The 13,907-nt window shown below is 40.6% G+C and overlaps 1 protein-coding gene across 2 annotated transcripts in view; it reads left to right on the top strand.

Annotated features, from left to right (window-relative positions):
• PAPSS2 (3'-phosphoadenosine 5'-phosphosulfate synthase 2) overlaps positions 1-13,907 on the top strand; it is an 82,509-nt gene that overhangs the window by 48,186 nt on the left and 20,416 nt on the right. Inside the window, exons 3-8 of one of the 2 annotated variants that reach the window (XM_073596319.1) lie at positions 1,011-1,246; positions 2,020-2,158; positions 6,938-7,056; positions 7,243-7,356; positions 8,819-8,930; positions 11,578-11,619. In XM_073596319.1, the coding sequence (XP_073452420.1) occupies positions 1,011-1,246; positions 2,020-2,158; positions 6,938-7,056; positions 7,243-7,356; positions 8,819-8,930; positions 11,578-11,619 (762 nt within the window). The remainder of the gene's footprint in view (positions 1-1,010; positions 1,247-2,019; positions 2,159-6,937; positions 7,057-7,242; positions 7,357-8,818; positions 8,931-11,577; positions 11,620-13,907) is intronic. The other variant, XM_073596320.1, reaches the window with a different exon arrangement.

The following is a 13,907-nucleotide window of genomic DNA, read 5'->3' as shown; positions in this document are numbered from 1 at the left end:
TAAAGTTCCTCCCCACCAATCAGGAGGCAGGTCGTGAGACTTGTTTCACGATTGGCAAAAGCGTCAGGCGATCCTATTGAATGCCTAGCACTTTGGCGGAAGACGAGACATGACAGAGGAAGCCAGGAAGGAAGCTTGAGGTGTGGACAACGGAACCGCCGATGCCCGCACTCCTGGAGAGGAGGAGAGGACACCACAGCCCGCCACACGAGCAGGTAAGGCCAGACCGCTCACAGGGTGGGTGGTTTACTGTCAGTGCCGCGCCGTCAGCCCCGCCCCTGGTGGCTGGGGGGGGTGCTGTCAGTGCCACACTGCCGGGAGAGTGGTGTATCAGTGACGCTGATAGCACTGGGGTTGTTAGCCGCCCCCCCTCCCCCCCAAAAAAAAGAAGAACCCACCAGCCGTCACTAATAAAATGTGGTACTAAACAAAAGACAGTTGTGTGACATATCTGGCTACCATGCTACCATCATATGTCTCTGGCCAACTTTAGCTATCAAATAGGCATGGTACCTTGCATACCCGATCCATACATACTATAGATACTATACTAAGCTGAACAGTCCCTTGTCGTACATGGTGAAATCCTGGTTAATGTTCATTGTTGGAAATGTTTGCACCATCTATATTGGCTATTTTGTTGTATTGGAGCAACGGTGCCTTCTGTTGACCCACTTCTAGAAGTATCTATTCATGTTTCTAATTTATTTTTTTCTTTGTCTTATACATCAAACAATGACACTTGTGACAATGATATTATATAGGTAAGAAATCACAAAAAACAGCATTTTTGCAGAAGAAAGACTGTAACACTGTTTAAAAACTTTGCGGCATGCTGGGACATTTCTACAGTATGAAACCAGAATAATTTTTCTGCAAAGCAATTTCTATTGCAGGTAGGGGACGTTGGGCGATGATGCCCAGGATAATCTATGGCCTTTGATCTTTAGTTTTGGCCTCTGTGCTTGGTGTTTTGTCCAGTGTGGTTGATATGCTTTGTTTGTGTTCAGGTTTGTCAGGAGCTGGCAAGACAACGCTGGGCTTTGCACTTGAAGAATACCTAGTGGCCCATGCCATTCCCTGCTATTCTCTTGATGGTGACAACATTCGTCATGGACTGAACAAAAACCTGGGCTTCTCCTCTGAAGATCGAGAAGAGAACATCCGCCGTATTGCTGAGGTTGCAAAACTCTTTGCCGATGCGGGTCTGGTGTGCATTACCAGCTTCATTTCTCCTTATGCTAAGGTATTACTTTACATGGGGTCTGCTTAACCCAAATGTACGTTTGCTCCATGTAACATGTGATCATAACATGCCCAAAATTATATTAGACATCCCTCTTTAGCTGATACAGGTGACACAGTTCTGTATAAGTAGAATTGTATTTTAACCTGCACTTGACAAGAGAATGTTTGAATAATGATTGGTGGTCAGAACAGCACTTTCTCTTTCCTTTGCTATGTTACTATAATTTTATAAGATTAACTGTATAAAATTTCCTTAATATCTGTACTGACCATGACTGCATCTGGAGATTCAAGTTGCTTGGATGCCATATTTAACCAATGGATTCAGTACTTTCTGTGATCTGAAATTCAAATAAGACGTTCTGAATTCATTCCGACTTTACTGATATGCAAGCTTTTCTGGGCCAGCATTCTAGCCTGAGGCAGCCAAACAACCAGTAATTTGAGAAGGAGTTAGGCAGTGCAAGGCTCCAAATATCTTGGTATAGGTTTCCTTCAGAAAGTGGTTCTCCATAGTGGTTTAATGTAAAAGAGGAAAGATCAATAGTCTCTTGTATGCACTCTTTTTTTTTTCTTTCTAATCTTTCTCCTCATTAAAGATACCTTGTTTAAACCTAGGGTCCCAGTATTGGAGATTCTAAACACTTAAATGCCAATATTGAATTTTGTACTTTTCATGCCTTCAGTGTTCCTTTAAGAGAAAAATGGTTGATGTTTCTCGGGGTCCATTCTTATAAGTCTAAGAACTCTGGGTTCTTTTGGCCTTCATAGGATCGGATGGAAGCTCGCAAAGTACATGACACTGCTGGGTTGCCATTTTTCGAGATTTTTGTGGATGCTCCTTTAGATATCTGTGAAAGCAGAGATGTGAAGGGTTTATACAAGAAGGCCAGAGCTGGAGAAATCAAAGGTGGGTTAGAAAAGAAATGTTTTATTGTGTATTCATCTACTTATATTTAAAATCTTTGTTATATTTGTTTCTTCCTTTAAAGCGGAACCAACCCCATTGATTTAACAGTTTCCCAAAACAGTTATATTCAAGGAATGCCATGAATGGTAACTGTCACAGGTGCTTTGTTCTCAACGGAACTGTCAAGCCATCAAATGGCTAGTGTCATAACTGATCATGTGTGCAGCATCATGGCAACTACAGATCAGACAGAGGTTAAGATTGCAGCTTCCCAGGCTGTAAAGGATAAGAGGGTTTAGTTCCGCTTTAAGACAGCAACTCTGTTTCTGCTTACCTATGCTTTTAAAGGGGAACTAAACCCACCAATTTAACTGTTTTCCAAAACAGTCACATTCAAAGCATGCACAGTTACTGTGTGTTACTAGTGTGCTTATGTTAGCTTTTAACTGAACTGTTAAGTCGTCAAATGGCTGGTGTCATAACTGATCACATGTGCAGCACTTAGGACACTGCAGAACAAACGGAGAACAAGATGGCCGCTTCCTTGGCTGTAAAGGATTGGAGGGTTTAGCTCTGCTTGAAGAGCACCGACTGCCTGAGGTGCTCATAATTTCTACATTAATTTCAGAAATGGCAAGATAACTGAAACAGTTCTCAAAGTCCGAAGAATTGGATAGCACAAAGGAGCAATAGCATGAAAGCATGAAATAGAGACACACACAACTTATAAGAATGAATGGTCATTTTTTTGGGCCACAGTGTTTTATTTTTAATTCTATTTTATTTCTTATTATTTAAGGATTCACTCAAAATTCTGACAATTCAAAATTACCCAAATTTAAATCTGGGCATACCTGTAAATTCACATATGCCTCAAAAAGAAAAAACAAATACAGCAAATCAAATAACAATGACCGACTAGACTCGATGGCTAAACTCCACTAAATAACGCCATGACATAGTAGAATAACAGGAGGGTGGGAGGTGAGCCTGGTCCGGTCCTCTTCAGGTGGCTCGCAGGCTTTATATGGGCTCAGAAGGCTCAATGCAGAAACCAACATAATTGGCTAATCAGTTGCTTGTTGCTAGGGGAGAAAACATGCTGCAGGAACCAATAGTAACCTGTAACACAGTAAGGGAACAAGGGACAGGAAAACAGAGGGCTTGTGCCCTTTGAACTATCGTATGGGGTCCCTGCATATTGCAAGGAGCGCGGACATTACCTGCTGCTAAGCTTAATGGGCGTTCTCACCCCTGATGTCTCCTGTTGCCTCATGACAGCAATGAGTTTACATTTTTTGCTAATTTAAAAAAGATTCACAAGACTTTCATCTTTCAACCTAGCACTGTTTAATTTGTTACACTCTTACCACCACCTACAATAGCTTTACAATGTTTTACCTTTATTTTCTTCTTTATTGAACATGGTTTACTATCTTCTAAAGCTAAAGCTGAACTCTAGGTTTACTTTAAATAGTGTGCTTGAGGCAGGCTGACCCAAACAAACTATTTCCTTTACTAATAGATATGCCTGCTATCAGAACTGTATAAACTGTATATAGCATCAGCTACATACATTATACACTGGAGAGAATTAATCACTAGAACAGCCAGAATCTGGTGCAGCTGTGCATGGCAACTATACAGCTTCTATCTTCAACTTGTTTGGTTAAGCTTTGGATGAAAGATAGAAGCTGATTGGTTGCCATGTACAGCTGATCCAGAATCTGCTCCAGTTTTGATAAATCCCCCACAATGTTGTTTTCCAGCAGCGGTATGTTTACTTACCATTTGCTGCTGGAACAGCTGCTGCTCAGCCATTCACAGGAAGCTTTGTATTTTAGGAATGAATACAAGGCTTCCTTTGAGGTGGAGATTGTGACATCATCAGCCTGCATCTTCACCTCAGACAATCAGAGGTAGCCTTGTATTCATTGATAAATATAAAAGGCTTCCTTTGACTGAACAGTGCTCAACCTGATTCGATTTTGTGCTGGCAGCAGACAGGAAGTCCCCACTCTTGGAACAACGTGCTGTATACTGTATGTATCTAATGCTACATACAGATTATACATTGAAAACAAACATATAGTGTAGCGCTAAAATGGCAACTGAATCACCCTGAAGAGAAAATATTGTTATAATAGGCAAACTGTGAACATAAATTAATGTGATATAAAAATGGACTAGACTGATCAAAAAATCAAAATGTCCACGTATATAGTGCCCGATGTAATATTCCTTCCAATTTTCAGTGGTGGCAGGAACTACGGGGTCACACTGGATCAGGACTGAACCAAAAAGCGTAAGAAAGCACTCAGATGGAAAGGGTGGGTACTCTTATCGATAAAGATGGACGCACCTACCATACGGCAGTGCGTCTAACAGGCATGGCACTGGAACTCCAGTGGTGTGTTGATGCCAAGCTGGATGGAAGTAGAGCAGCCACGAACTCCGATCCGCCCGGGTTGGATGGTGGTTTCCAAGATGAAATTCCCAAACCGGTCAGCCACCGGAACAGTCCACACTGGCAAAAATCCGGGAATGGTCCACAGCACTCAAGCGTGGGAAAAAAGAGGAAAAAGGGAAGCTCCACATGGTGCAGGTTAACCAAGGTTGGGCTATTGGAAATAAAAATTGTCATACAAAAATGGATAAAAGGGATCACAGGTAAAAACAGCAATGTGAGAAGCAGGAAGCATGAGCCCAAAAAAGACTATACATTGCTGACAGCAGGCACATCTGTTAGTAAAGGAAATTGTTTGGGCCAGCTTTGCCCAAACAAACTAGTTAAAGTAAAAATATGGTAGGCTTTGAAGCAGACTTTTTCAACCACGGTGTCTTCTGTATTCTTTAAGGGTTCCTTGGCAAAATGCCTAAAAATTATCCCAAATTGCCCGACAATTGTCAACAGACCCAGGTTTTTTTTTGTGCAGCATTACAAACTTCGGCACCATGCAGGTCAGCTGCTGGTCTGAAGATGACCTCGTTTGCCCCTTCCCTGTCCCTCTCCATCAGCACTGGGTTTACATTGGCTGAACGAGGGAGAGAAACTGACAGAGAAGAGAAATGCTTGAATACTAGTCAGTACCAGTGTGCAAAGGTATATTGCGTTGTAATAATGAATCACCTGTAATGTTGTGTGGCCTATGTGTGTGGATGTTGCTGCATTATGTCAAACGATTTGTTTAGTTTTTTATATTTTTGAATAGGGTGCCTTAAGATTGTGTTTTCACTAATGTGGGCACTTCAATGTGTAATCTAACTATTATTTGTCAATATTATGATTTTCATTTTTTTTGGTAACACAGGAGATATATGTATTTAGAGCACTTGAATAGTATGGTATCTAGCGCCCCCTAGCTTTCTTACATTTCCATTTTTTTGGTAATGCAGGAGATATATATATATATTTTTGGAGCACTTGAATATTATGGTATCTAGCGCCCCCTATCTTTCTTATATTCCTTTTTTTGATTATCTATTTTTTTGATTATTCAAAAATTGGGGAGCAGCTTACACTGATTGTTTATATATTTCCACAATTTTTTTATTGTTGGGAATGTTTTCTTACTAGATGTACCACCAGTATATATAATTCATATATATATATTATCTGCTATCGACACCACTGGCGCAAAGGTTTCTATTATTTTATGCCTTAAGATTGTGTATATAATTTTAAAGGGTGCCTTGACTGAGAAAAAGGATGAGAAACACTACTGTAAATGAACTACTTACCCGGTTTGAGTTGCCTTTTGTAATCTACAAAATTTTTTTTAACAGCTGTATTTCTATAGGTTTATTAGACGATTCTCTGAATTTTGTTCTAGATGGGGATAATGATCTGAAGTGCAATTGCCTGTATATTATGTAGCAGTGCCCCCGCCCTCCAGAGGCCTGAAGGTGACCTCCAGAGTCGGGGGTAGCTGACATTCCTCCTTGGGGTGCAGGTCACACTGGGGAAGAGAGGGTTTAGGGCCAGGACACCCTTAGGCAAATGCAATAGCAATTGCAGACTGCGCAGACCAAAAATAGTAATAGGCAGGCAGCTATACAGGTAGAGGGCCTTTAAGCTGAATGCAGCGCACTGTATTTTGTAGAACTGCTGTCTCCTAAAGCAACTGAACTTTCAACAGTCAATATCGATCTGCACACGCAACTCACAGTATCACGTTGTAGATCTTCACACTGAGTTCCCAGTCTCTCACTAGACTTCCAAGATCCCAGCCGCCGCTGGATACCCTGAGCTTTTCCACAACTAACTCTCTGTATACTCCTCAAACTTCATCTACGCTACCTGTTGGGTCCCTGACTTGACTCTGCTGAGGCTTTCCCACTTCTTCACCATCCCCAGCTAGTGAAAAATGCAGACACGTCCACCTAGACAGCTGTCCGGGTGGCACAGAACCCCGATCACCTGACTCCTCCTGAATAAATAGGCTCTCCCAGCAGTCTATGGGGCCAAAGAGACTCTTACCAATTAACTGTGACAACCTATCCACTCATAACCCAAACTCACTATGCCCTTGTCATTCTAAGGCCACAATGCCACCTAGTGACAGAAGAGAGAGGTGCACCAAATTCAGGTTTAGGGCAAAAGTCAGTGGATCACCCTAACAATTAGCCAGGCTAGTTACCATCTAGCAGACTAAATTTATGAGCAGCCCTGTTTAGGATGTGGGTGTTTATAATTTTGCTGTGGATGTCTATTAATGTCTTCTGTACAATGCCATCTTCTGAAAACCAACATCTAACCTTTCTTTTTTTTTATGGTAGGTTTCACTGGAATTGACGCTGAATATGAGAAACCAGAAGCTCCAGAACTGGTGCTGAAGACCAATCTGCACACTGTAAATGAATGTATCCAGCATATTGTGGAGCTTTTGCAAGAGGGGGTAAGATATAACTGAAAGGCAGCAGGCAGATTTTGAACTGATAGACACTGGCATTCTTTGTTCATTATCAGTGTCTGTGGGATAGCGCCTTTCAGCACTTCCTATTACTTTCCAGTGTGTTGTGTTGAAAGCTACTACACTGAAGGAGTGCACAATCATCATACACAATACTTCTGTTCTGTACAGGCTATTGTCCCATCATCGGCTACAAAGGACGTCCATGAATTATTTGTGCCCGAGAACAGACTGGATGAAGCCCGGGAAGAAGCTGAGAACTTGCCTTCAGTCCAGATCAGTAAGGTAAAGCTCCCTGAATGTCTGTCTATTAAAGGGAATCTGTCAGAAAGAAAAATCTCACCCCAGTGTTCTGAGTCTTATTTTCATTTACATGCTTGCCTCTTTTATACACAACTTGTTTTTGGAAATGCATCATTTCAAACTTGCCAATGCGTGGGTTTCTGTACTTACTATGTGTTATCTTTAAATAAAGTATTAAAAAAAAAAGAAGGCAAAATCTCTTTGGTAAAGTGCCTAGCTCATATGCTGCTCCCCAGACAGTGAAGCTCAAATTATTTGCTGTCACTGCTCTGGAAACTTAAAGAGGAGGTAAACCCTGATGGGTTTTACTTCCTCTTTATTCAAAGTAAAAGCATAATGGGCTAGTATGCATCGCATACTAGCCCATTATGTGGCATACTAGCCCATTATGTGGCACTTACCTGCAAACAAAGCCCGCGATGTCCCCGCTGGTGGAAGCATCCATCTACAGCCCTCTTCCTTCCAGGGCCGCAGACTCCAGCTCTGTGACTGGCCGGAGCCGCACAACATCAATTTTTAGAGTGGGTGGCCCACCAAATAAAGGTGTTGGGCCAATAATTCTCGGCTGAACAGCTGCTGGCACTGTTTGGGTATTCTGACAACCGGCACCCATGGCTGTTAGAATATAATAGTCCGACATGGGAATTCCTCCATCCATGCTGTTTGTGTGAATGGGAGAGTTTTGAATTTCTTTTGTACAGCTCGCAGGATGAACAAAAGAAATCTGTTAGTGCATGGGTAGCTTTAGGAAGTGCATGCAATTCGAAATTGCTGCATCCAGGGGGGGCTTTTTTTTATTTTTAATTTTTTTTTTTTTTTTAGTACATGATAAAGTAGGGGGGTGTTAAAACCTCTGCCATGTTATTTTCTGGTGTCTGTTTACCTTTAGGGAAATTGCCCTTCACCACCTGTCACTGAGATGAAACCGAAAGTTATAGGAGGACATCTCTCAAAGTTAGAGGAATTTCCCGTCAAAGGGCATCCACATTTGAAGATTTCCTCTCTTCTCTTGTTCTGGGGACAACTCTAAAATGTTGTTTTTCCCCCTTTTTTTCTCAGTGTCACCATTACAAATAAAGGTTTCAATCTCTTCTCAGTGGGGACACAGACAGCAGTAAAAAAAACTTGACAGAAGATGTAACCCTTCCCAGTTCTATCCAAAACTAAAAAAAGATATACACATTTTGGTATGTAGCCAAGTATATGCCAACATTTATTTAGCATAAGGCACACCTGGGTTATGTCTGGGGTGGCAGGGTAGGTAGAAGGGGCGGGTAAACATTAAATCACTGGGATATATTATACATTTGATTTAATAACCATAGCTGGGATATTCACAATTGAGAAGATGGATCACATAATTTTAATACCAAAGCCATAATCTTTATTTTTTTTTTTTTATGTTCTTTGAGATAAAAAAAACATATTGTATTACTTCCTGCAGCTGGACCTCCAATGGGTGCAGATTCTAAGTGAAGGCTGGGCCACGCCACTAAAGGGTTTTATGCGCGAAAGGGAATACCTGCAAGTCATGCATTTCAACACCCTTCTAGATGGTACAGTCTGTTTTCTTTTAAATTCTTAATATGTATACACAATTGTATGATGCACTGTGTTCAGGTTACTTTCAGACATTATAGACCTGTCTTGTAAAGATAACTCTAAAGTGGGTAACCTCAAAATTATGGGATGATTTTATTACCATGATGCATTTAAGGGCATGTTCATACGAGCAGTAGCTCTTACCAGCCCCTTGAAAAATCTGCAGTGAAATGTGTCACTTCCTCACTGCCTGTTTTAATCTTTGTAAGATGACACTAATGAGCCGCAACCACATGTATTGCACGGCGATCGCAGTGAAGCCCCATTCACTTTAATGGGTTGCGTTCAGCTGCAGTACAGCCCGCCACATGACACAGTGGCTCACCCGCTTGTTTTAATGCTCCCCCCCCATGTGTACAAGGCCTTAAAATAGAAATGACTGAATAACAAAGCTTAGCATGTGTATCTAAGCCCTACAGGATTTCCAGGTGGGCAGTAATGAAGAGGGTCTTGGCACTGCCATCTCCATTCATTACTGATCACCAGGGACCAAAGTTTTATCAGGTGTGAGGCAGAAGGTCTGTTGGCGTCTAGTGACTCCCAGTAATGATACTAGGGGGTCATCTGGTACAGATGCAGAAGTGAATAGCAAGAATCTTTCAGGGATTGCCACTAGTCAGGTTGTACCCTGGAATATATATATATATATATATATATATATATATATATATATATATATATATATACACACACACACACACACACACACACACACACACACACACACACACACACACACACACACACACATATATAAGGCCATCTCTGTCCACCTTTCAATAAATGTTTTAACAAAAGTCATTATCTGGCTGTAACAATTCTGTTTAGTTCATGCTTATATATGTATTATTACATACCTTTTATGAAGCATGCCTAAATAGCCTCATTCTTTGTAGCACAGAACGTATATTTTCTATATAAGGGACATCTGAATGCCTTTTCAGTTGCTCTTTGCTTATCCTTAACCTGTAAGGTCTCATGGACATTGCCGCTCCTAAACTAGTGTTTTGTGTCATTTTTTGCCATAGCCTGTGAACTCCACTTAGTAAATCAACCTCGTAGGCTTTTATTAAAACTAGAGAGTGCAAAATCTGGTGCAGCTGTACATGATAGCCAATCAGCTTCTAACTTCAGCTTGTTCAATGAAAGTGTTACTAAACTATATCTGGGGTCCCACAGTACACAGAACATGGAAATGCAATTATTTTAGTAAAATCAACTATCTATAAACTAAAAACATCAGCCGTATATAGCAGTCTTGTGACTTCTATCAGTGTCAGGCTGAGCACTGGTTAAAGCTTGTAGGACTAGTTTTTATTCTACCTTGACTGTTCTATAAGGCTACATGACCCCTGACTTTGTCTGGACACTGTTAATGATATGCACCCTCCCAAAAAAACCAAAAAACAACTTACTAGCAATACAAACCAAACTGAGCATGTGCAGAGTGCCTCTAAGGCTCAGTACTATCAGGAGATGGATTGGGGACAGTAAATTCCTAACAGGGTAGGATTAAGCAGTCTTTTTACACAATGCGAAAGGATTAACACAGTGAGTATAATAAGCATGCTTTACTGCATATACAAACTGATTTGAATGTTGTGGGTTTAGTAACCCTTTAAGCTTTGCCAAAAAAACAGGAAGCAGATTGGTTTCTATGCAGAGCTGCACCAAATTTTTAATTCCCCAGTTTTAGTAAATCATCCCCTATGTGCCCATTCACACATAAGCAGTCAAAGCTCCTCTCCTGAACACAGAGAATCGCTTTTAGGAGAAGAGTTTTTGGCCATTAGAAACATCAAGGCACTAGGGCGTGTTTAGCACTTCAGCATTTCATTGGCCAGAATTAATTATACATGTGGCCAATTAAATAAATAAACTCCCAAACATCAAACACTGCTAAACTCTATAATATTATATATACTATAGTGGTATTTTGATAGACAAAGCCTAAATGATTGTAATTGCCTATGTACATGGGGCACCCATATTTATTTTTATATGCAGACTGTTCCTTCTGTTTAGGCTCTATTCACACTTGTACAAATCCAAAGTTGTGCCGATTTGGAGTGCAACTTTGACACAACTTTGGCTTTGACTAGTGATAATGGACAACTGTTGCATTGTATAACTTTTTTGCAACTTTTGAGGGTTAGCATTGAAATCTTTGGGCCTCAAGTTGTATGAAAGTCGGACCAAAGTAGTGCATGAACTACTTTGAAATTGCTGCAACTTTAAATCGCACATATATAAATAGCTATCAGTGGAAAACATGGGGAACGACTTGTCATGCGACTGATGTCCAAAGTTGCATGACAAGCCACACAAATGTGAATGGAGCCTAAGAAGGTATGCTAAACATATTGCCTAATATACAGATAACCACTAGAGTACACACAGATGTATGTTACTTTGAATAATAAATAACCTATAATTTACCTTTTTAAGAAAAGCAGTGCCATGTCTTTTATAAGTACATAAAATTATTCTAGCCAGTGGTACTAGCTCTGAAATTTCCTGGCTAAGGAATACAATTTCTGAATAGACTTATACGGTGTAAAGTAGCTGCATTATGACTTCTTAAACTGCACTTTTCTTTAGATGCGAAGCATAACTCAGATTTATCATTCACAAAGTCTGTTGGTGAGTTTACTTTGTTGAGCAGGTATTTGTATGCAATCTTACGCAGCTGCCGAAATTGTCTCAATTCATATAGACCTTTTTTTTGCTATTGACTTAATTTAGCTGGTAAGTGAGCATGTAGCCAATGGAATCTTGCGAGTTGCACTTGTAGATGAGAGCAGCACTTGAAAACAAAAAGATCCTTTTAATATCAACCTTTAGAAACCGCACATTCTATGAGTGCAACTCGCTTAATGCTCACAGATACGTAATACCTTTTATAATGTGATAATTACTGCTTTCTATTGTAGAAGACTGTATGTGCCTTCTTAATTTTCCTTCCGAATATTAGCTGTACAAGTATCGGGGTGGTATAGTAGTTTTATGTGCCTGATTTAAAAGAGTGTTCGTAATAGGAAGTGGAGTCTTGTTCCTTATATATAGCATACTTTTTATACCAACATATGGCCTATACCATCCCTGTACATTTTTCATTGTGATTCTGCATATCGGAATGGCTTTCTGTCTAACAAAAGTTGGTGTAAAGTCTGATTAATTTGCAGCACCCTTTTGTTGGCTGTAGACCTGGAATGCAATCTGTGCTCATTGAAAATGAATTACTGTACCAATGTGATCTCCTGAGAAGTTTATAGTGTGTGGTTTGCAGGCTAAACCTGTAGGTGAAAGGGAGATTGCCCATGGTGCCAACTTAGCCAAAGGCACTTTTATGTTATCATTGCAGTCAATGTGTACAAATGTGAAACCACCCTGCTATTCAAACACACTATAAATGCTGTTCTGATTATAGTTGCTTTCCTGCTCATACATTCAAAATTGTAATATCAATGGTAATAATAAGCTATGTTAATTTGCTTTTACATTTCCCAGTTTTCCAGCAATTTCTAAACCTACCTTGTATCCAACGTTCAAAGAAATGTGTACACTTTTTTGTTCTATACTACGAGACTAATGCCAAATGCTTTTATACTCTCGTCTAAGGCCTTGTTTACCCACACGGGAATGTTCCATGCAACCCAATGCAGGCAGTCCCATTCATGTAAATTGGGACGCGGGGGCTGCACAGAAAAGCTGCTGCTCCCAATTTTCCATCCATGCAGATGTGGGTCCATAGTCCTGAACGCAGACCGTGTGCCTTAGGGGCTGTTCACCCACATGGATGTCAAATTGGAAGCAGCGAGTGTGTCTGTGCAGCCCCTGCATCCCAATTGACATGAATAGGACTGCCTGCACTGAGATGCATGGAACACCCATGCATCCGGAAGCGGGCAAACACAGGTCTCGCATGGGGTAGGCTGTAGAATGCCTCTGTGAACAGGGCCTATAGGATGGTCATTTAAGGGATATTGCTATCGTTAGCAGAGCAACCCCAGAATGTCCATTCTTTTTTATGATGAAATTGAAACTAAATGATATGCTTATTCTTCAAAAAGTATCCATACAGGTCCTCCAATTGATGGCCATTAAATCAATTTTTTAATGAAAAAGTTTTGCCTCCTTGTAACATCTTGAATGAGCTCCCAAATCTCTCCTTTTTCCCATACCATTTGTTGGGAATGAGCAGTACATGTTGTGGCCACATGAACTGATCTATGCACACTACACACACGTAGTCCATCTTGGGGGCGAGCAAGAGAGGGTGGCTACATTCTACATACAGTGGGCCCATAGAGAATAAGCATAGCCACCTTCTAACAGGAAGTCAGAGGTGATGGCAGCAAAAAAATAAAATAAAAAATTAGGAGGCTGAGAGCAATAGAAGGTTCTTTTTTTTGAGATCAGAACCTATACTCAAATAGAATTTTTTATGTTTTTTTAAACCAAAGTTTAGTGTCACTTTAACTTTTGCTGACAATGGCTTTACTAAGTTAATGTGCTACTTCAATGTAAACTAGCTTCTGAAAGGTGCACGTCAGTCAAAATTGAAAATGAAGCCGTGGTATGCATACAGGAAGCACAGCCTTACTCGCCCAGTTCCTCCACTTTATCCAGGCATTGTTGTAGTGCATTAGCCATCTAGTCTGTGTTTATTCTTTAAGAAGTATGGTGATCTGAGAACACATTGGGGGTTATTTATGAAAGGCAAATCCACTTTGCACTGAAAGTGCACCTGGAAGTGCAGTTGCTGTAGATCTGAGGGGGAAGATCTGAAATGAGGGGGAGCTCTGCTGATTTTATCATCCAATCATGTGCAAGTTAGCATGCTGTTTTTTATTTTCCTTGCATGTCCCCCTCGGATCTACAGCGACTGCACTTTCAGTGCACTTGCAGTTCACTTGTAGTGCAACGTG

This window comes from Aquarana catesbeiana, linkage group LG08 (assembly GCF_042186555.1).
Source record: "Aquarana catesbeiana isolate 2022-GZ linkage group LG08, ASM4218655v1, whole genome shotgun sequence".
In the NCBI taxonomy this organism is placed as follows: Eukaryota; Metazoa; Chordata; class Amphibia; order Anura; family Ranidae; genus Aquarana; species Aquarana catesbeiana.
Note: the sequence above shows the minus strand (reverse complement) of the source record. Positions and strands in the feature narration are given on the sequence as shown.